This window comes from Brassica rapa, chromosome A04 (assembly GCF_000309985.2).
Source record: "Brassica rapa cultivar Chiifu-401-42 chromosome A04, CAAS_Brap_v3.01, whole genome shotgun sequence".
Classification (NCBI taxonomy): Eukaryota; Viridiplantae; Streptophyta; class Magnoliopsida; order Brassicales; family Brassicaceae; genus Brassica; species Brassica rapa.
Genome location: NC_024798.2, coordinates 16,690,925 through 16,714,730, shown reverse-complemented (window position 1 = coordinate 16,714,730; position 23,806 = coordinate 16,690,925). Strand labels below are relative to the sequence as shown.

The following is a 23,806-nucleotide window of genomic DNA, read 5'->3' as shown; positions in this document are numbered from 1 at the left end:
TTTGGTGTTTTCAAGTCAAAGAGATTAGAGTGGGTTTGGAGAGTTTTAGTTTGGGAAAAAAGTAAGAACTTTATACAACAAGAAGTTACCAAATGAAGAAAAATCAGACATAAGAACTTACCAAAACGCTCAGAAAAATCCAGACGACTTCCTAGAAATCCAGACGACTTCCTAGAAGTCCAGACGACTTCCTGGAAGTCCAGACGATTTCCTGGAAGTCAATACGACTTCTTGGAAGTCTAGACGACTTCCTGGAAGTCCAGACGACTTCCAGGAAGTCCAGACGACTTCCTGGAAGTCCAGACGACTTTGTCAGAAGACTTCAAAGAAGTCCAGACGACTTCCAGACGACTTCCAGAAGACTAACAGGTAAGTCGTCCCAGAAGTCTTCCAGATCTGAAAAACCTGCACATCAAATCCAGATCTGAAAAACCTGCATATTCAAAAACGTTCAAATGACTTAAAAATAGAGAAAATGAGTGGAAGATTAGATAAATCTACATTTATAGAACACACAAAAATACATATCTAAAATTAATAGATCTACCTCTAAATTAGTGGAAGATGAGTACCATTTGATTAAAAACCTCAAAAGAGATAGATTAGTAAGAAATACATGAGACAAAACTGAAAAATTCATATAAAGTTTGGTGTTTTCAAGTCAAAGAGATTAGAGAGAGGTTGGAGAGTTTTAGAATGATGAACATTACATTTTTGTTGCAGCCATTTGAGAGGAGGAGAGAGAATGTGTAAATTTTTCTTTATATAGGGAGACAAAAAATCCAATTAGATTAAATATTTTTGACTCAGACGACTTCCTGGACGACTTACATTTCAGTCGTCTGGTGAAGAAATTAAAACAGACGACTTACATGTAAGTCGTCCAGAAGAGTTTAATATTTTTAGCGGGAAATTAAATATTTTTAGCGGGAAACTAAAATAGAAGACTTTCCAGACGACTTACAAGTAAGTCGTCTGGACGACTGAAATATACGTCGTCCAGGTAAATTATTCAACAAACGACTGAAATATAAGTCGTCCACACCCTAAACATAACCCCTAAACTTAATTATCTAATTAAACACTTCATAAAACCAAATCAAACTTGAAAAGTGTTTACTATACACAGAAATAAACACATATAGGTGAAAACTAATTTTTGAAAAAAACATTTTAGTTTTCCAAAATCTAACCCTAACAATACATACAATACTACAACATATGTTTGCCAAACTCCTAAACCAAAGTATTTCATGATTCACTACTTCCACTCATATATCTTCAAAACAAATCAATTTTATCATATCTTAATTTATATCTGTTAAAACTGTTTATAATTACTTGATTTTTATTTTTTACGCATCAAAATATTTTTTTACAAGATTTATAAATTATTTTTAAAATGAACTGGTACCAGACGACTTACACTTCAGTCGTCCAGACGACTTCCAACATCTCAGACGATTCAGACGATTTACGGAGGCTATATTCGTAAAAATGACTTCTGTTTTGTTGTTTGGTCACAAGGGGCTGAGCTGTAATTTCACTAGGCTTTTAGGTTAGTTTTACATTTGATTCAAGTTTGGATATAGGTTTGGAATTAAAATCAAGTTGTGAGTTAGTTTTGGCAAAAACCCCTTGAATCACATACATAATTGAAGTTAAGGCTGTAATTTAAAATTGAAATTTATTATCCAAACCCAAACTGATCCAACATGGACCAGCTCGAATCGATTTCGGTTATAGACTATTTCGTACCTATTAGTTCTTATTGTCAAGAACCGCATATATTAGTTTGGCTTTTACCTGAAACCGATCAGATAACTTATCAAACCGAAATCTTTGTGTAAGAACATGAACAATAGAGACATTTTTTGCTTTTCAAATTTATAACTGCTGATAAATATTAAATCTTGAAGTTTGTGTAAATAGCAAAAAAACATGCTTCAAAACGATGAATTTAGTCTGAAACACCAAAAAGCTGCAAATTAGGATAAGAAAATGGAAGCACAAGAAAGATAAAAAAAATATAATTTTATCATTAATTAAAGAAAAACAAAGAAAAACATCTTGTTGCTCAAACTTTGGTGGTAATGACTACCCAAGTTCTTGCTGGGACGTTTTAACAAAAAAAAACATCATGTTTTAACTAACATGAAATTCCTCATGTAAAAAATGAAAGCCGGCAATTTTCACGGTGAAAAAATCATCTTCACTGATTAAAAATAATCTGGCTATGAAAAATATTTTGAAATATTATATAATTTCATGTATTCCATAATCCAATCAAAATTTTACATTCTGCATATACATATGAGAGATTTTGTTGGGTGTTTTTTACTCTCATAATATTGTAATTTTACATTCGGTACCGCATAACCATTATTAGCTTGGAAAAGTGTCATATCTATCTTATTAAAACTCAAGTACAAAATTGGAGTGTTTGGAGACTTGAATAGGACTATTAAAAAAATTTGGAGTGTTTGGAAACATAAATTGTAGTCTTTGAAAAAAAAATTAATTTTGTTTGGAAACAATGATAGTAGTATTAATAAAAAAAAAGTAATGGGCTTTTGTTTTTAAGAAAAATTAAAAGTCCATCATATTATAAAAAACTATCTATCTAGGCGAGATTTAAAATATACGAAAACGGGTCAATCTAATCGCCTAAAACTTTTTCTTTTCTAAACTAACCATAAAACAAAATTTAAACTTTATACACATATTTCAAATCAAAATAATAATTTAAAATTGATTTATATCAAAAATTGATTAAAAACTAATACATATATTCAAAAATAGATTTTTACTAAACTATTTTTCAATAACCGTTATACAAAAATGTTGTCAATATATATAATAAAAATACAATACAAAGCCCAATTTGAAATACCAACTCAAATTATCGTTTTTATATTTCCTATTAAGTTTTATAAATATAATATATGTAATTATTTATATGATGGTACGTATAAAATACTATTAATTATATGATTACTTATATGATGGTACGTATAAAATACAATTAATTATATGATGACAGTATACGATATATAATAATGAATAGGGATGAGATTTCGGGCACCCATACGGGTTTGGTTCTGATCGGTTTGTGTTTTGGGTTTTCGGAGTCAAAGATTTAAGCCGTGTTAGGATGTTTCTAAATTTTGGTTTGAGTTTGATTCGGATCTTTGCGGGTTTGGTTCGCGTTTGGATAACCCATTTAAATTATTTTTAAAGTTTTAAATCATTATCTATTTTAAATTTCTCAAAATCTATAAATAAAATAATATATTACCTATAAATTTGAATAACATATGTCAGAATACCTAAGCTTAACATATCAATTGGTTTGATTTAAAATTTTGGATACGGAATCAATAATTATTTTAAGTATTTTTGGTGATTTGAGTATACTTTAACTATTGCGGATATTTACTTTTGACTATCTATATATATATTTTCAAGTATTTAAACCAATTTAAAAGTATCATTCTTAATGTTTTATATACGTTAAATCTAAAAATAATTAATATATATATAAGTATATAAATCTATTTTTAGATAAATTCGGGTACCCGAATACTTCGGTTCGGATCAGATTTAGTTCTCTAAATAACAAAATTTTGAATAATTCGAATATTTAATCAATTTATGTTCGGGTTTGGTACTATATTTTCGGATCGGTATCGGTTCTGTTCTTTGGATTCATTTTGTAAAACCTTAATAATTACATGAAAAACAAATATCAACATATTTTTCAAAATGTACACCCGCGCGCCTGCGCGGATCAAAATCTAGTTATTTTTATACTCTATGCACATAATACCATCTCATATCTCTCATTTGTTGGCTTACTTGATTAGCAAAATTTATTTCCAAAAATTGAGTCGTGAAGTTATACTTTACTCACAAACTTCTCTCTTTTTACGTTATAGACGTACGCATAATCTTTTATGTCGTTTTATCTTTATTCTTATAAATCTTATCATTTTTGCTTTTTAAAAATATACTATGTTATTTACGAAAATAGCTGAATTCATTATTTTTCAAAAAAAATCCAAAATAGATAATCTATATTCGAATAGATAGAAAACATTGGGAAAATTTCATGGTTAAAAGAAATTTTAGAAACGATCCACGTTTGAACCGTTGGGTGACATTCAATTATGACATAATTTATGGATTCTTCTCCTTTCCACATGGACTACATTCTGCATCACCTTAAATTTTAAATGTTGCTAATTAAATTCTTTGTGACATGCAGAGATTCCCATATATTACTTGCCATTTTTACATAGACTAGAGTCCGTGTCCGCGCTTCGCGCGGATTACATGTTTAATTAAAGAACAGTTTAATTAAAATTGGAAGTTTTAAAGTTTTGAAAGTGTAAGTTAAGTTTTGTTTCTTTTATAATGCGAAGACGTTGGAAGCGGTGATCACTTTTTTTTATAAACTAAAGTAAGTTTGAATAATAAATTATGTTGATGAATTTAATATTCGTAAGAGAAAATAGTATTTGAGTGTGCCTATTTAATTGACGTAGAAAGCTGTAACGTAAATTTTAAAAAAGTTGACTGGTGTCGTTTGCTATGAGGCTTAGGATAGACATTTATTCCTCTTTTGGAAGCGTTGTATGATATCAATATTGTTGTCAAAGTAGAAGCGCGATCCAGGTGTGGTTGTGAGTGATAGTTTCCCTGAAAAAATGAAATATTTGTAAGAATTTAGTTTGACATAAACTTTATGTTTAGTTTATTACCTTCATGTAACCGTAGAATGATACTTGTGATGATTACGATTTAGTTTTTTCTGGTAGATATGCGATTTTACTCCCTGAAATTAGACGTCTCCTTGTCCCACAAAGTTAAACGTACCAGTTATCTACAAATAATTATTGTATTATATTTCAAATTTTTTATATTTTCTATATATCTAGGTTATTAGGGTCATTTTGGGCATTTTGCTACATGTCATCTCTACAATTAAAAAAATAAACATGAGACGGATAATTTTATTTAATGTTGGTAATATCTTATGCATCATCTATAAAATAAATATATATTCATATATACCATTCCAGATTTAGTAATATTATTATTTTTATATAATTATACAATTTGTATTACTAAAGCTTTTAAAAATATGCAATTCTTAAACATCTAATATCTAATCGTATGATATTTAGTTTCTTATATATCTACAAAATTTTAAAAATATTGTTTAGGCCAAATGTTTGATAATTATACAATTTTATATCATTTTTATTAGTTTTATATAATTTGATATAATATATATCAAATCTATATTAAATTTTATTAAGATAATAGTAAAATCTATAACATTTAATAAAATTTATTTTTAAATATAAGTTAGAACAACACTAAGAACCTCAATTGAAATAGTATAATAATGGGATGCGTGAGAAGCTTTGTGATTCAACACGCCTCCGGTCACTGTGGCGAAAGACTAAACAAAAGCATGTAATTTCATAAAATAGAATGAGCTTCTTAGTTTCTTGGTATCATATACCGTAAATGGATATTGGGCTGACTTCAGTATTGACTGGGATTTAAATAAATTGTTTGGGCTTCGTAATTGACATGGATATCAGCCCAGTTTGAGATGAGCTGTTAGATTGATTGGCCAGGAATTTTTTGCATATGTGGCACACTTTAGAAGTCTTTAAAATAGCTCCTTTTATATAGTAGGATTCAATCAAATAAGTAGACTTTCTAGCTATTCACTAATTAATATAAGTCGCATTCGCTTTTAACAAAAGGTTGCGTTGGCTATTAATGAACATGGTTTAGATGCTGAAATGCATCACTATATACTAAAGGGTAATAATTGTTTTTGGAGGAAATGAATATGTTTGTATTCATGAATTAGATAAACTTCTGCCGTATGATTGACGGCAAAGTCTGTGTCGTGTCACCTACGTAGATACTAATCAAATCTGTGAATTCAAGTCGTATATTATTCAATTATGTCATAACCATCCCATGCAGAAATATCAAAGGTCACATATTAATTTATATTAAAGCTAAAGCTCTTAGTTAGAAAATAAATCAGACGATAATAAAATCGAAAAGATCATTAAAACAAAGAAGGTAACATACCTGCATGATATCCTAACAAAACCACATCACGTGTGTCTACATATTGGGGAAACATAAACCATTAAACCCTTTAATAACACCTCCAAATTCAGAAAAAGGTTGATTATCTGACTAGTAGCTAATGATATTTATTATTATGCGTGGGCATAAATTTAAACATTTGAGACCTATTATATACTTTTTCATATCCATAAAAAGATCTGAAATACATGTAGTTGATTTATAATTTAAATTAAAATATCCAGATTTTATGGAATAGACACTGTGTTTACATCTATTTTATTAAAATTAAAGTATTTCTTTAGGGAAATTCCAATTCCATTCTATTTTTTACTCTAAAATAGAGTGAAATGGAGTATGGAGTAATAAATCACAAATTTTAGAAATAATATTACACTTTATGTTTAGTTTACCAAGTAAAATAAAAAATTACAATATAAGAACAATACAACCTCAAAACTTAAAAATGTACACTAAACAACATAAACAAGATACACCAATGTCAGAACCAATAACATATGAAACAATAACATGAATGTTTTTACAATAAACAAAACATATAATTACATCGAACATAAACCCGCGCGGGCGCGCATATCAAAAGCTAGTTTATTTTGTTAAAATTGAAGTATTTTCTTAGGGAATTTCCAACTCCATTCCATTTTTTACTCTAAAATAGAGTGAAATGGAGTATGGAATAAAAAATGTTCTGATCTAACTTCATATCTCACTCCATAATTACTCCATAAATAGAATAAACTATTTTTTTGTTCATTGTTCTATTATAGAGTGATATATGGATTTAAATTAAAGAAATTTTACTCAATTTTCTCTTTACTCCATTTTAAAGAAAAAAAATGAAATTTTTACATTGGAAATGATCTTACTTGTGCAATTCAAATTGACAGTCTCACGTTTCCGTTAGGGGGTAGATATATTAGACTGTGATCTTTCTCCACCTTTAATCAAAATTTCCTAAGAAACTTTTGGCAGAAAAATAAAAATAAAAATTTAACATTTGTACCACAAAATGCATCTCCAACTCATTGCTATTTTCACTTCTATAATAGCATTTAGAGGTGAAATTGCTCCAACCCACATCTATTTCTTCCTCTATAATAGAGATCTCTATTTTTTCCTCTATTTATAGATTGCTATTTTAGGGGAATACATTAGAGCATATCTCACCTCTATTATAGAGTTCCCCTATTTTAGAGGTGAAAATAGCAAAATACATTGGAGATGGTCTAACACAACATGTAAATCGTCAAAAATCACATGCATCAATTCAACATCGTCTTTGACAAGTGTCCTATACGTTAATGATTATTATTTTTAGAAGATCCAAATTTTCTATATATTCGAACATCATCGAAAATGAAGGAAATAAATGAAAGAAGTCACGAAAAAAAGAGAGGTCAAATTTGACATAAAATTTTTAGCCATTTGTCATTAAGATTCGAATAAAAAAAATTGGCATAAAACTAAGAAAAAAATGAAAATCATTTTTTGTTATTGTAAAGTTAAATTTATTGATCAATATAAGAACAAATAATCAAATATGGAAATTGGAAATTTAGAGAGCCTCACCCTTGTTCCTTACCAGCCGCTTTTGCTTGGAACCATTTAAAATGAAGAGTTCCTAGCCTCTTAGCGAGACCACAGAAAAATACCATCTTTGTATTATTTTATCGATTAGTTTAACAATATAGGTCGTCAGATAACAAGATTCATTATGTTGACGCTCATTTCTTCTCTTTCACATGTGGTATATTATCGACTGAAACACTATCTAGTAAAAGAGAAAAAAATATCTAGTAAAAGTGTAAAACACCTCGTCGGATTTATATTCTTTCGCATGTAACGTTCAAAAAAATACCTGTAATTAACGCCATAACGGAATCTCTACCTTTTAACATGTTACCAAAAGAAACGAAATCTTTACCCATCATTCTCTCTGCCTTGTAAAATTCAGTGGTAATCCATCCGTTATTGGAGCCGTATAAAAATCGAACAATATAATTGAAGTAGAATATATTATAATTGTTCCTTTTAAGAAATGAAAAAATAGAATCAGCTATTGAAAGTATATGATGGAAAACTATTTTTAAAGTAAAAAATAGAATGTTACAAAAAAGATAGTAAAAAATAGATATAACATGTTAAGAAGGGTCTGAAAGAATATCGATCCTAATCATAGATATGCCAACTAATTTTACGGTATTGAATAATCATCACGATTATTAGAAACAATAGCAGCATTTGGGAAAGCAAATTATTATATCTTGTATGACGTTTCATGTTGCAACCAAGCTACATATCGACCCACTTGACCTACTCTTATTTCTTATTTTCTTGTGGGCATTAGAATATTATGTCCTGATTTAATCGCCTCTGCTACCAAAAAAATAATCGCCTCTGCCGTATGATATCAGTTAAAATGAGATCTTATTACACGAATTAGAGAAACTGGCTCATATATGAACATTTAAAACTAAATTTGACCCAATAAACATGGTATCCACATGATCATGTCTCACCAGAGTTCTAGATATAAATTTCCTAACTATATAAAATATAAAATGAAACGGTTCAATTTTAGGGTTAGGGTTTACAACTGAATCTTATAGTTTATTCTTAGGGTTTGATTAGGGTTTATAATTTATAATTTTGGGGTTTCATTTTAAATATTTTGTTAATTATTTTAACTATGTTATTTAAATATATGTATATACCTATATCACATGTGCTACAATAGCATAAAATAAACTGATTGATTGTATTGCATTAGTAAATAGGACAACACGACATTTGGTTATTATATGTTTTAAAATTGAATTACACTCTATAATATTATGTAGGTGTATTTTCTTAATTTTGGATAAAAACTGTTTTTAATTTTCTATTAAATGGAACTGACTTTTTTTTTATTTCTAATAGTAATAATTAAAATATATAATATTTTCAGAAAACTTTTGAGAATTTTTTTGAGAAATGAATCTCAGCTAAAAATGTTAAGGACGTCCGCTCTAATTATTTGAACTACACATGTTTCTCTGCTATCATTTACTGAGTACATACTTATATAAAATGTACAATGGAAAAAGGCTTTGTAACAAACAAGTACAATCCATTAATTCATGAGATAAAAAATTATTAATTTTACAACAGTTTTTGTGTAATTTAATTCTGTTTATTTTATTTTATTTTTGTAAGAGTTTTGTGTGGACAACAAACAATAAAAAGACTTTTCATATGACGCATATTAAAACTTCATAAGACGACAACAAACCATGTAAAAAATTTTTAATACAATTATAAGCATCAAGTGGTATCAGATGCTGAACAAGAAATAAAAAACTATTTACAAAACACCATTATGTTCTTATATTATATTTGGACAAATTCGATTTTTATTTTGCTAGAAAAGTATGAGAATTGTGAGCTTTCCTATTGTTGTACTTGTATATGTATGTATTAATTTCAAAATTTTCTAAATTCAATTTCATTTTTTTTTGAACAAAAAATTCAATTTCATTAAAATTTATTTATTTTAAGATAAGTCAGCAGATATTCGTACCTATTACCTTTTAGATACATCATCAACTAAACCACTATATATTTGATTATTTTCTGTTGTCCGTAGTGCCGATTGTGTGTTCATCTCTGAAACACCCTTGGGATCAATTTAGCCATAGTAAACACTAATCAATTGAGCCATAGTGGTTTAGTTGAAGGTGTTTACTAAACAATAGAGCCGGATGTAGGCACATTCCAATAAAATATTAGCTTTAGTCTCCATTTTTTTTGGAAATTATATACATGAAAAAATGATTTTAATTAAATTGTGAAAAGTTTTTATTAAAGTTCTTAATAAATACTTATAATCTCAAAATTGTAGATCCGGTTTTGTGCTTTGTAAATGTTAATTATATTGATAAGTTCTTCTAAATTTGAGCTAAGTTATTTCCAATTAAAATGGTCGTCTCGAGGAAACCTCATCAGTTCAGTTCTCGGTCTTGTGGGCATCTCCAACAATGATATCAAATTTGGTGTTGAAATTATACCAAATTTGGTGTTTTGGTGTCAATTGTTTTTTGTCAATCTCTAACAATAACACCAAATCTTACACCAAAAGCAATATTATATATTATTTGATGTTTTCATTTTTAAAACTTTTATATTTCTATTATTTGTAATTGATAAATAATAATTATGTTACATCTAGATTATATTTATATTTTGTTATTTGTAAGTGATAAATAGTAATAATTATTTACTAATTTATGAATATATTAATAAAATAAAAATTTAATTAAAATTTTAATTATATGAAAATAAATTAAAAATACAAATAATATAATATTATTTATGTTTAATTACAAATTTTATAGTAATTGATCTATATTATTAAATGAAACATATTAAAATATTTTAGAAATTTTGTGTGATGAATATTATTACACCAAATGTGAAAATAAATTTAAAATAAAATAATACAATATATTTATGTTTAATTACAAATTTGATAGTAATTAAGTTATATTTTTAAATGAAACATATTAAAATATGTATTTTAAAGATTTGGTGTGATGAATAGTGTTACACCAAATTTGGTGTAATACTATTCATATTACACTAAATTTGGAGGGATAATATTAAATTTGGTATGTTGTTGGACATGAAATTTCACCAAATTTGGTGTTTTGGTTTCTTGTTGGAGATGGTCTGAGAACAATATAAGAAAGTCAATTTCGTTATGCTAAAACTGTGACGTTGCGATCAATCTTTATTACACAGCCCTATTCTCCAACCATAAATGGACCAATGATTTGTTTTTTTGTTGACCAATGGTTTTCGTTTTTTCTGTTTAGGGTTGCCTGAGAAATATCTATTTTGTCCTGTGCAAATTTAAATATACTTATTTATAAGTATTGACTGTCGGCACATCAAGAAGAGACTACTCTCAAGGGGCCAGAATTCTATATTTGACATCGGCCAGAATTCTATATATATATATATATATATATTATTTTTTTCTCTTTTAAATTCTTTATTAAATGGAAATTAAATAATTTATGTAATCTTACATTTATGATTTTCTTTTCTAAATAAACTCACTAGATTTTTTCACCCCGAAAATACCACAAATTCATTCAAGCTTACTTTAAGTTTATTTACTAGGAAAATGTAAAACATAACTTTATTTTTTCATAATTAACAGGATAAAAATATATTACAAAATAATTTTTGTATACGTGGAATTAAAAAGTGATATTTTAGAATATTCATAGAAAAGTAACTAAAATAATGTTTTTAAAAATAAGAACTGGTTAATTCACCCAAAACAAAAACTCATCGTTTTTTTTACTAAAATCAAAACTCATGGTTAGAGGGTAAATATTTAATATTTATTTAGGTAGAATACTATCACTTTAATATATCTAATAGACGACGGGTTTAATTATTTGTTGTAATTATTATTTAAATTCATAAATAGAATGAATAATTAACATATCACTTTTATGATGAATATAACATAGTTTGCATTTTAAAGTTCAAGAATAATTTTCAAAAAAAAAATTATATGACTTTAGATCTTTATTATTGTGATATACATAATTTATGTATTTCTGGCTAGGAATTTCTTAATGACCAAAATTTGTATTCAAGAAAAATAATTGTCATCGAATTAGAAGTTATACAAGACGTCCCAGTTAAATGTTTTTTTATGTCCATAGCTCTTTACCTTATCACAAAATGATCACAACAAAATAAACTTACTAATTAATTGTTTAATACATTTAGCTTTAATATATGTATCATATCAAATCATTTACATTATTAACTCTAAAATATCAATATATATGGGGACATTTTGTATATGTATACCAAAGACAAGCTTAATATAACTCATAAATTGTTGTTGTATACCTTAATTAATGTTGTTAAGTTTGTTGGACGTTTATACTACAACTAATAAGTTTGGTGAAACATAATTAGGATTAACAATTTGGTGAAATAGTGTGATAAACATATGGATCAGTTTATTCGGTTATTATTCAGAATAATGTAACGAAACTTTTACTGTTATTATTATGGAGATCAGTTTAATTTCTTGTAATTTTGTTTTGTTTTCTTCAGTTTATATAGTGCAGTCTCTCGGATTTTTCGCGGACAAGAAGCAGGTCCCTCAATCGTGTCTATCGAAGCTTATGTGGCAGAGAACTGCCACATCAGGATATGATGATCTCATCTATTTTGTCGTTTTTTCGCCGCCTAACGTCACTCTTAGAACGCGACGTGGAAATAAAAATCCTCTTGTTCCTTTTTTCATATAGTGATAGATACTTGTGATTTCTGGTTTTTTAATACATTGAAAATATATAAACCGGTTTTGTGGTTGGTCCCCCTTCGGTTGTATAAAATAAATCTATTAGTAGTTTTTTAAGGCAGCCATATTTGTCTACGAGACCTATGAAAACAATATAACAATAAAATACAACCCACTTTCAAGTATCTAATAAATTACAGAAATTCCATGCCCCTATATATACAGAATTATGCTTTGAAATAAGTTATTGCTACAACAAAAGAGAGATTAAAAAAAAAAGAGGAAACAATATTTGAAAAGGAAAAAAAAAGACATGGAATATTCGCAATCTACCATGTATTCTTCTCCTAGTTCTTGGAGCTCATCACAAGAATCATTCTTATGGAATGAGAGTTCTTTCTTAGATCCATCATCTAATCACCAATCCTTCTTTTCCGCCGATTATATTTACTCCGATGAATCAAATCATCAATCTTTCTTTTGCCCTAATGATAATTACTCCATTGACTTTTTCTCATTTGAGTCCCCTGAGATGATGATTAAAGAAGAAACCCCAAACGCCGACGTTTCTAATTCCGAGGAAGAAGAAGAAGAAAAGATTGGTAGTGTTATTGATGAAGAGAAGTCATACAGAGGAGTGAGGAAAAGGCCATGGGGAAAATTTGCAGCAGAGATAAGAGACTCGACTAGAAACGGGATTAGGGTTTGGCTCGGGACGTTTGACAAAGCCGAAGAAGCAGCTCTTGCTTATGACCAAGCGGCTTTTGCAACAAAAGGATCTCTCGCGGTTCTCAACTTCCCCGTGGAAGTGGTCAGAGAGTCGCTCAAGAAAATGGAGAATGTGAATCTTGAGGATGGTGGATCTCCGATAATGGCCTTGAAGAGAAAACATTCACTTCGAAACAGGCCTAGAGGGAAAAAGAGATCTTCTAATTCTCTTTCTTGTTCTTCTTCTAATTCATCTTCCTCAACATCTTCTTCTTCCTCATCTTCAACATCAAGATCAAGAAATGTTAAGCAGTGTGTTGTGAAGCAAGAAAGTGGTACACTTGTGGTTTTTGAAGATTTAGGTGCTGAATATTTAGAGCAGCTTCTTATGAGCTCATGCTGATCTGGTAACTGATTCCAGCTATAGCTATCATTAAACTTTAATTCTGTGGTAGTTTTGAAATTTGTTTGCTCATTGTGAAAGTTCTTTAATTGGTTTTCTTCATTTTCCTTTCTTGTATCCATATGAAATTATTGGAAGAGATGTGATGGTGATGTTGAACTGTATAAAAACTATTATTGCGTTTTATCGCTGGAAGTGTGTGTGTCCACCTTAAATGCTTCACTCTTTGTTTGTGCTTACATGGTAAACGATACTGTTAATTAGGAAAGAAAGTGCATACGTATAAATATATATATCAAACTAATAATTCTTACCAGTCTAAGACTGTGAATCTTCAAATCTATCAAGTCGATCCAAGCTATATATAAAGGTATTCCAAATTCGAATAACAAGTTAAATCCAACCAAAAGAAGTTGATGAGATAATTATAAAGTTTTCAATTATTTGTATGATAATTCGATTAGATCTATAAAAGTCGTGTAGATGTCTTGTCATAATAATAATGTTATAAATCACATTATGAATGATGTTCATATTAGTCTTAAGCGTCACAGATGATGCTTGCGTAATCATTATTGTTAATTTCATGATTCGTTGGTTGTTTGACTTTCTTTGGTAACTTTTTTTGATTAAAACATGTTTATACCATGAAGATAAAGATTCAACAGGGACGTTAAAATAAGGTTTAGACTTTGTTGGATGACATGAAGTGTTTTTTTTTCCACAAGATATTCAGTCATCTCTGAAAACGAGTTTTGTTTGTAATCTAATGTCAATGATTTGTATGTCGTTAAAGTATGAGTGTGAAAAGAAATAAAGGAAATAAGCTTCTGAGATTAAAAGCATGTTAGTTTAAATTTCATGTGAATATATGTAAGCATTGATCGTGCAACTATTATAGGTTAAGCGAATTGAATCACCAAAAAAAAATGGAATTCAATTTTTGTAATATTTTGTGAAAAGACGGAAACCAACTTAAAGCAAAGACTATTTATATATATCTCAAAACAAAAACTTTATAAATATAAACTAAACCAAAGTGGCATAACAAATCTTTTTACAAGACCTTTTTCAACCGAAATTTCATGACTGTGGAGTGAAAGTTTAAAGAATAAAAAAAAAATTGTCGATCATTTCATTTAAAATCCAAAAGAGCAATAAAAGTGATACACATAAAAGTCTAGTTTAAATAGTCCAAACATCAAGATTTTTGTAAACATGTATTGTAACATGTGAAAAGATGAATTCAGCTATAACTATGTGGTTTTTTCACTTTGGAAGCATCGCCTCCCTTTGCATCATCATGGCCGGCCTTCCAGACTCAACACCGTGAGACCCCAATCAACACCGCTGCTTACCGTCATTAAGCTTCTCCGCTATCTAGATCGTGTATCACCGGCTGATTCTTCATCCCACAAGAGCTCTGGCTAATATAGCACATAAAAAGGCTCCACGATGGGAATATATATCAAAAATATTACTCTTGGTAAAATGAAGAGCCAAATATGAAAGGAGAGAACCACTAAAACAATAGAGAAAAGGAGACTCAGATCTAAACCAACCCAAAAAAACACAAATCCGAAACCTAGTAGAACGGGATAATTAAATAATCCACCTTTAAACTCAACAGAAAACACTAAAAATTTTTTTGAATCATAACTCGTTTAGAAGAATCCACATTATTATGAGGGATTCCTCGTATATTGCAATAAAAGAAATTCAGTAAATTTAAATAGGAGAACTGTAGTTAGGGAGCTTGTTCGATTCTATAGCAACCAAATAGATTTTTATCTAGACTAAAAATGAGTAATCTATTAAATCTTGAATAATCTTGAATAAATCTTTGGTAAAATAATCTATTGGAAAAAAATGTTGTTCTAGGGTGATCCCCGCCTGGTCGTGCAATGTAATTTCCAAAATCGGTGTTAACAACATTGTAAGCAACTTGTATCAGTAGACAAATTTGGTCTTTTCAAATTGTTTTTGTATTCAAATCATCTGAATCTGAACTTAAAAAATATATATATATATATATATATATATATATTCTGGATTACAAAGAAAACAAACAAGAGTTCTTTGAAAATTCTTAAGCTTTTAAATATTTGGTTTTCAATTCATTTTCGTTTTTCAATACAATAGCTGGATTTATCATTCTGTAACACTTATTAGCTGGATTTATTAAGAATAAAATAACTAATAGGGTACAATATGAAGGGGTTTTTGCCAAAACTAACCCACAACTTGATTTTAATCCCAAATCTATACCCAAACTTGAATCAAATGCAAAACTAACCTAAAAGCCTAGTGAAATTACAGCTCAGCCCCTTGTGACCAAACAAAAAAATAGAAGCCATTTTTACGAATATAGCCCCAGTAAATCGTCTGAGTCGTCTGAGATGTTGGAAGTCGTCTGGACGACTGAAGTGTAAGTCGTCTGGTACCAGTTTATTTTAAAAATAATTTATAAATCTTGTAAAAAAATATTTTGATGCGTAAAAAATAAAAATCAAGTAATTATAAACAGTTTTAACTGATATAAATTAAGATATGATAAAATTGATTTGTTTTGAAGATAGATGAGTGGAAGTAGTGAATCATGAAATACTTTAGTTTAGGAGTTTGGCAAACATATGTTGTAGTATTGTATGTATTGTTAGGGTTAGATTTTGGAAAACTAAAATGTTTTTTTCAAAAATTAGTTTTCACCTATATGTGTTTATTTCTGTGTATAGTAAATACTTTTCAAGTTTGATTTGGTTTTATGAAGTGTTTAATTAGATAATTAAGTTTAGGGGTTATGTTTAGGGTGTGGACGACTTATATTTCAGTCGTCTGTTGAATAATTTACCCGGACGACGTATATTTCAGTCGTCCAGACGACTTACTTGTAAGTCGTGTGGAAAGTCTTCTATTTTAGTTTCCCGCTAAAAATATTTAATTTCCCGCTAAAAATATTAAACTCTTCTGGACGACTTACATGTAAGTCATCTGTTTTAATTTCTTCACCAGACGACTGAAATGTAAGTCGTCCAGGAAGTCGTCTGAGTCAAAAATATTTAATCTAATTGGATTTTTTGTCTCCCTATATAAAGAAAAATTTACACATTCTCTCTTCTCCTCTCAAATGGCTGCAACAAAAATGTAATGTTCATCATTCTAAAACTCTCCAACCTCTCTCTAATCTCTTTGACTTGAAAACACCAAACTTTATATGAATTTTTCAGTTTTGTCTCATGTATTTCTTACTAATCTATTTTTTTTGCAGGTTTTTAATCAAATGGTACTCATCTTCCACTAATTTAGAGGTAGATCTATTAATTTTAGATATGTATTTTTGTGTGTTCTATAAATGTAGATTTATCTAATCTTCCACTCATTTTCTCTATTTTTAAGTCATTTGAACGTTTTTGGATATGCAGGTTTTTCAGATCTGAATTTGATGTGTAGGTTTTTCAGATCTGGAAGACTTCTGGGACGACTTACCTGTTAGTCGTCTGGAAGTCGTCTGGAAGTCGTCTGGACTTCTTGGAAGTCTTCTGACAAAGTCGTCTGGACTTTCAGGAAGTCGTCTGGACTTCCAGGAAGTCGTCTGGACTTCCAGGAAGTCGTCTGGACTTCTAGGAAGTCGTCTTGATTTTTCTGAGCGTTTTGGTAAGTTCTTATGTCTGATTTTTCTTCATTTGGTAACTTCTTGTTGTATAAAGTTCTTACTTTTTTCCCAAACTAAAACTTTCCAAACCCACTCTAATCTCTTTGACTTGAAAACACCAAACTTTATATGAATTTTTCAATTTTGTCTCATGTCTTTGTTACTAATCTATTTTTTTTTTGCAGGTTTTTAATTAGATGGTACTCATCTTCCACTAATTTAAAGGTAGATCTATTATTTTTAGATATGTATTTTTGTGTGTTCTGTAAAGGTAGATTTTTCTAATCTTCCATTCATTTTTTCTGTTTTTAAGCCATTTGAACGTTTTTGAATATGCAGGTTTTTCAGATATGGATTTAATATGCAGGTTTTTCAGATCTGGAAGACTTCTGGGACGACTTACTTGTTAGTCGTCTGGAAGTCGTCTGGAAGTCGTCTGGAAGTCGTCTGGACTTCCTGTAAAGTCGTTTGGACTTCCTGTAAAGTCGTCTGGAAGTCGTCTGAACTTCCTAAAAGTCTTCTGGCAAAGTCGTCTGAACTTCCTGGAAGTCGTCTGAACTTCTTAGAAGTCGTCTGGACTTCTTAAAAGTTGTCTGGTCTTGTCTATTCAAGTGGAATCCAAGCTTGTCTTTGTAGATGAATGATCTATAATAGTTTTGTTTGTGGTCTGTTTTGTGAATTGCATGTATACTCTTTTAGTTGTGAATTTTTTGTAAAATCAGTAATAACGTTTTCCAAGATGTATTAAATGTGCTAACAATGTGTTTACACATTTACAAATCAATGAAATAATAGACTTCAGTAGCCTTTTTCTTATCTTTGGATCTCTCATATGCAATAATAAACTCCAATGGCCTTTTTCTCATCTTAATAAACAAGAATTTTGGTAAGAGATGGAAACAAACAATAGTAACTAGTCAAAGCATATCATATTTTTTATAAGTTTGCATTGAAAAACTTAGTCAAATTTAGTAAAACTAAGGGAGAGAACATATTTTGTAAATATGAGTTTTACATATCTTGAAGTTACTTATCACTCTTAAAAATACAAGTTATTCAAAAACTAACGTAGAAGACTTAAAAACTAGTGGAGAAGACGCGGATGACTTCAATCTAAGTTGTCTAGACGACTAAACTATATGTCGTCTGGTCAACGCAGAGGTTATTTTTGCAATTGACTTTGAAATCTGTTATTTCGGACGACTGAAAGTTAAGTCGTCTACTATTGTTTGGTTAAAAAAAAAACTCCAAAAAAGCTAGACGACTTACATTTCAGTCGTCAGAGGTTAGTTTTGCATTTGACTGGATTATTTCAGAAATTTGACTTTTTGGACGACTTACATTTCAGTCGTCTAGTGAAAATTAAAATAATAATATTTTTTTAAAAGTAGACGACTTACAGTTAAGTCGTCATAGGTTAGTTTTACAATTGAAAAAAAAAACTTCAAGATTTAATTATATACAGACGACTTATAATTCAGTCGTCCACGAGACGACTGAAATGTAAGTCGTCCAGGATTTACGAGGTTTGACCAGAATCTCGGAAAAAAGTCCTGGACGACTTACAATTAAGTCGTCTGGTGGACGACTGAATTATAAGTCGTCTGTGTATAATTAAATCTTGAAGTTTTTTTTTTCAATTGCAAAACTAACCTATGACTACTTAATTGTAAGTGTTTACTTTAAAAAAAATATTATTATTTTAATTTTCGCCAGACGACTGAAATGTAAGTCGTCTGGGAAAGTCAAACTTCTGAAATTATCCAGTCAAATGCAAAACTAACCTATGACGACTGAAATGTAAGTCGTCTAGGTTCTTTGGAATTTTTTTTGAAACCAAACAATAGTAGACGACTTAACTTTCAGTCGTCTCAGGTTACAGATTTCAAAGTCAATTGCAAAAATAACCTCTGCGTTGACCAGACGACTTCCAGGTAAGTCGTCTACAGCCAGACGACTGAAAGGTAAGTCGTCTACAGCCAGACGACTTCCCAAGTAAGTCGTCTGACGAACAGATCTGGAAAAAAACTCGATGTCATACCTTAAATTGGTGAGATAAGTTCCTTAGCATACATAAGGCTTCTCCAAGCACACAGAATCACAAACGAAAGTCACCCACCCATAATCGTTATCTTCTATGACTCTATGAACCATAAAAATTTTAGAATCAAAATCTTGGGTTTTTTAGCTCATTGTGGAGAGAAAGTGAGAGATATGTTATGTTTAGTTCACAAGAATGGAAAAAGAAGAAGGGTAAATCGATTTTGGAAGCATTAAGAGCTTCAAATTGGTTGTTCATGGTGGTTGTGGTATTGATGACAATGGTAATCTTGTAATTACTTGAAGATGATGATGGTGAGAGAGTAAAAATGTCATTTTCGAAAAAAAAAAAAAAAAAAATTGATGGCATTTTCGTAAATTATATGAACTTGTGGGGTGAATAGGGCAAAACCAATTTTCAAAAAAAAAGGAGGTTAGTTTTGTGTTTGACTTTAAGTTGTAGGTCAATTTTGCAAAAATCCCCAATATGAATGATATATCCTGTTGGGTCCAAAGTCAACAGCGATCAGCGACTTGAGAAAACCTTCACCTTTCCTTTATATTTTTTATGTGTTGTCACTCTGTATTGCTACGACTAACCTCCGATGATTTTGATGATGCTGAAAATAACAGCGACACCACACACAGCTTTATGAAGTAGTGATAGTTTCCACGTCTTTAACCTCAATAAGTTGTTAGCTTATTTTATTTTTTTGAGTCGTCGTTGCATTTGCTGCGACTGTAAAAGACGTCTGTGTTTTATTCAAAAAAAAAAAAAAAGACGTCTGTACAGTACCTTCTTTTTTTTTGAACTTAACGTCTGTACAGTACTTAACGTCTGTACAGACTTTTTATTAAATAACTTTTTTTCTAAAATCAAAACTAAGAGATAGGGATAACACAAAATGGTGGGATTGTTTGCTTCTGTCTAAAGATTATACCCTTTTTAAGTAACACTTCGAATAACTAAATAGTTTGAATATAAATGAAAATTTGGATCTATACTAAGTATGGTTTTACTGAAGTATTTGATATTAGATCATTTTTGCTTTTTAGCTTAATGATTTACCCAAAATGAGAATTCGCTGCTAAAAGCATTTATGTCAGGTGATATGTTTATCAATAGTTTTTTTTGTCGGAAAGTTATTAAAATAGTTTTATTAGCAAACCATATTTAAATGATACAGTTATATATATGTATATTTTATGTGAGCCTGTTCGAAATAGAGAATAGTCCAAAAGAGTAATAGACAACAAGAAATTGACAAGAGAGCTTTAGGAACAAAAGCATATCCAAAATATTAAAGAAAGACCAACTGATAGTAGGTATATAATTATACCTCAAAAATTTCAAATAAGTGAATCCGGTTTGACTCGGTCCGATGAAGTTGAACTGCAATCCAAACATCTTGGTTCACCGGTCCAGTCTGAGTTTATGAGTTGCAACTTACAAGATACAAAAGCCCAATACACAACTTTACTCCTAAAGAAACTTATTACCAAATTTGAGATACATCATCCAACTTTTTTCTCAAGTTTTGAAGATTATGTTAATAAGCTAACTAATCAACAAACGATCACAATGTTTATTTCTCAAGTTTACTAAAGATGTTGGTTTAAACTGCGGTTTTGAAAAGTTAGAAGCCTCATGTTTGAACATAATTCAGTTTCATTTGAGTTTTAGTTGTGCAATTTTCCAGGCTTAAGAGTTTCAATATTATACCAAATAAACTCAAGACAGATTAAATGGTGAAAAAACGAAATCCATAAAGCTAGAAAGATATTAGAGTTAGACAAAATCAAGATAAAAAGCTAAAATAACTGGAAAACTACCAAAGTGATTAAAACCTAATCAGTCATTAGGATGTAAGTAAACACAGTGATTAAAAAGCAATCAGACACCACTGTCTGTCTCTCAGTAGCCGTTGGTAGGAACCGCTTCCATGTACTGTTTCTCCACAACTTCCATCACTGTGTCTGCAATTCCACTCGCATACACACAAGATCCTTCACAAATCTGCTCCAAATCAAAAAATTAATCTAATCTGTTTTAGTGTTGAAACATTATGAAAGCATTGAGATTTTTCACAACCTTAGTGTTGAACAAGAAGCTGTAATGCTCACCAATCTGTCCTCCTGCAACATGGTGAAGATCTAGCTTAAGCTGATCAAGAACTTTAGTTGTGAACAACAAACAGTTAATCTTCTTCTTCTGAACAACCTTGATGGTCACTTCATCATCTATGATGCGTACATCAACCTCAGTGACTTTCGACTTCCTCTTCAGCCAAGAACATCTCAGTGACTTGTTGTTGTTCTTCTTGTTGAAACAAGATTGGTCTACTTCGCTCTGTGGTCTGTAACTCACATTGTCTTCTTCTTGTTCTACTTCTAAGTCTTCTTCTCCACCAGTTTTAGCTTTCTTCTTGCTCCTAAACTTCCCAAACTTTTTCTTCTCCACAAGCATCTTAAACTCCTCTATTGTCCTTAACAGCTCTTTGATGTAATCTATTGCCTCTCCAACGATTGATGCTCTATCACTCTGTGACATAAACAACAATGTCTCTCATAGTATCATATATAGTCATGGGCACATTTATCTAGAACCAAACCAAAACGAACAGAAAAACAAGGTTTTGGTTATGGTTTAAATCCTATCAATTACCAAAAAACAGATTCTATATCCTCTAGAATCAAAAAATAGACAGGAACCAAAAACATAATGGATATCGGAATTTCTATAATATCGTTTATATACTTATAAATATTAACTATATTTAGTTTTAAAATAATCAAATATTTTTTAAATATTATTTATAAACCAAATTATCCGAAGTTTTAAAATAATCAAATATTTTTAAAATATTATTTATAAACCAAATTACCCGAAAAGAAACAAAGTACCCAAATATTTTAATCAAAATTTTCTTAATTTTATATAAAATTTTGAATTTCTGACTTTTTAATTCTAATGAACCGAAAGTTCAAAACCGAACCATAACCAAATTAGACCCAAAATTATCTCGGATATTAGCCGGTTCCCAACTATATTATCCGAAACAAACCGAATAACTAAACCGAAATTCCTAATTATCCGAACGGATCCTATATCTCTAGACCGAAAACTCGAAAACCCGAAACCAAAACAAATCAAACCGATATCCTAATTGCCAATAGTCATGATGGAAAGTAAAGTAAAGCTAAACCTTTGTGGGATTTGGAATGAGGTTCTTGAGGTCGAAGAAGCGATCATTGAAGTGAACTCTTCTCTCACGTTCTGTAGGGAAAGTTCTTGACTTTCCTGAACCTCTTCCTCTACGGTTATTACCACCATTACCAAACTCAAAAGCTCCACTCTCAAAACCACCATTGTTGTTGTTTCCTGGTTCGTAATACATCATGTTGATCCCTCCTCCATTAGCATCCATCTGAATCTGTTCTTCAACTCCTAGTAGACAAGAACCGTTTGGTAGCGGGTTGTTGTCTCGAGGCTGTAGAGGGAAGTTGAGATGGAAGAGAGGGTCGTACATGACAGCAGCAGCAGAGGAAGAAGACATGATGTCTGAGAAGGAGATCGATGAGTTAGGAAGAGGGAGTGAGCATCTAGGCAAGTGTAAGAGACTAAGCAAGTCAGGAGTTGTTGTGGAGTTAGGACACATGTTGTTGAAATCTTGATAACCATTGTCCCAGTTAGAGTGTTGTTGTTGATTATGAGACATCTGGTGAATCAGATTGTATTGGTTCTCACAAGGAGGAGGAGGAAGAGGGTTGATGTGAAACTGAAATGGTGTGGAAGAGTCTTGTGGGCTGAGATGGAACTCTTCCACATCAAGACTGCAGTTGCTGTTGCTTGTGCTTCCGGCTACCAGAATTTGCGGTGGTTGGACTTGAGAGAAGCTGCTCTCCGCCGTAACTGATGCCGGAGTGTTGGGATCGAAACAAGGCATCTCCTCGTAAATGCTTCCTCTTTCTTCTGCGTTTGTAACAGAGAAAAAAAAAACACGATTTAGACTTTCCAAGAACACAACAAAAGAAAGAGAGCAGATTGAAAAAAAAAACAGTGACCTTCCATGAAGATGGTTTGAAGGAGGAGTCAAGATGATTCTTGAACACCTGCAAAATCAACAGTAACATGATTCAACCATTTTTTAAAAAAAGATTGGAACTTGGAACCTAATTTCAAACAAGTTCGCTCTTTTTCAATCTTAAAAACAAAACCCATTTTTTTAATTCTCTTGAGGAGAAACGATTGCTCCATTGAAAAAAGGTTCTTTGAATTAAAAGTTAAAGAAATGGGTTTTAGCGTTTGAGTTTTGACAACAAACAGAGGAAGAGAAAAGATACAGAGTAACGTGAGTTCAAAGGTTGAACCTTGCAAGGATTAGTTCTTCTGGATGTCTTCGCAACTTCAGGAGAAGAAGGAAATTTCAGAAACAAGTCTCACACTGTGTTTCAAATATACGGACATTTGCAGATGAGACAAACTATAAAGACAAGGGTACACAAAAAAATATGAATTTTTTAATTATTGGATTTGAAAAAGAAA

The 23,806-nt window shown here is 30.3% G+C and overlaps 2 protein-coding genes and 1 long non-coding RNA gene across 5 annotated transcripts; 1 reads left to right on the top strand and 2 right to left on the bottom strand.

Moving 5' to 3' along the window:
- Positions 1 to 4,430: 4,430 nt before the first annotated feature.
- Positions 4,431 to 6,043, bottom strand: LOC117133449. Its single transcript, XR_004457231.1, has 2 exons — positions 4,764 to 6,043; positions 4,431 to 4,701 (listed from the first exon to the last, which is right to left on the bottom strand). It is a non-coding gene; the product is annotated as an uncharacterized LOC117133449 (long non-coding RNA).
- A 1,107-nt stretch (positions 6,044 to 7,150) lies between these two features.
- Positions 7,151 to 13,792, top strand: LOC103865115 (ethylene-responsive transcription factor 15). Its single transcript, XM_033289615.1, has one exon. The coding sequence runs from the start codon at positions 12,771 to 12,773 to the stop codon at positions 13,566 to 13,568; it is 798 nt and encodes a 265-aa protein (XP_033145506.1). The 5' UTR covers positions 7,151 to 12,770; the 3' UTR covers positions 13,569 to 13,792.
- Positions 13,793 to 20,025: 6,233 nt separating this feature from the next.
- Positions 20,026 to 23,726, bottom strand: LOC103865114 (transcription factor bHLH10). Of its 3 annotated transcripts, none has more exons than XM_018658379.2 (5): positions 23,632 to 23,726; positions 23,326 to 23,373; positions 22,467 to 23,233; positions 21,385 to 21,802; positions 20,026 to 21,277 (listed from the first exon to the last, which is right to left on the bottom strand). In XM_018658379.2, the coding sequence occupies exons 2-5, from the start codon at positions 23,330 to 23,332 to the stop codon at positions 21,270 to 21,272; spliced, it is 1,200 nt and encodes a 399-aa protein (XP_018513895.1). In that variant the 5' UTR covers positions 23,333 to 23,373; positions 23,632 to 23,726; the 3' UTR covers positions 20,026 to 21,269. The 3 variants fall into 3 exon arrangements, with proteins under 3 accessions (XP_018513895.1, XP_033146062.1, XP_009141141.1); XM_033290171.1 differs by having other exon boundaries at positions 20,976 to 21,277; positions 21,353 to 21,802; positions 22,467 to 23,230; positions 23,632 to 23,725; XM_009142893.3 differs by having other exon boundaries at positions 20,976 to 21,277; positions 21,353 to 21,802; positions 23,632 to 23,724.
- Positions 23,727 to 23,806: the final 80 nt, after the last annotated feature.

Excerpts from the sequence above, each read along its gene's own strand:
- LOC103865115 (XM_033289615.1), top strand. The coding sequence starts at position 12,771 with ATGGAATATTCGCAATCTACCATGTATTCTTCTCCTAGTTCTTGGAGC.
- LOC103865114 (XM_009142893.3), bottom strand. Across the intron at positions 21,803-22,466 it reads TCATTCCAAATCCCACAAAG|AGTGATAGAGCATCAATCGT; the intron begins GTTTAGCTTTAC and ends TTTATGTCACAG. Across the intron at positions 21,278-21,352 it reads GCTTCTTGTTCAACACTAAG|ATTTGTGAAGGATCTTGTGT; the intron begins GTTGTGAAAAAT and ends GATTTGGAGCAG.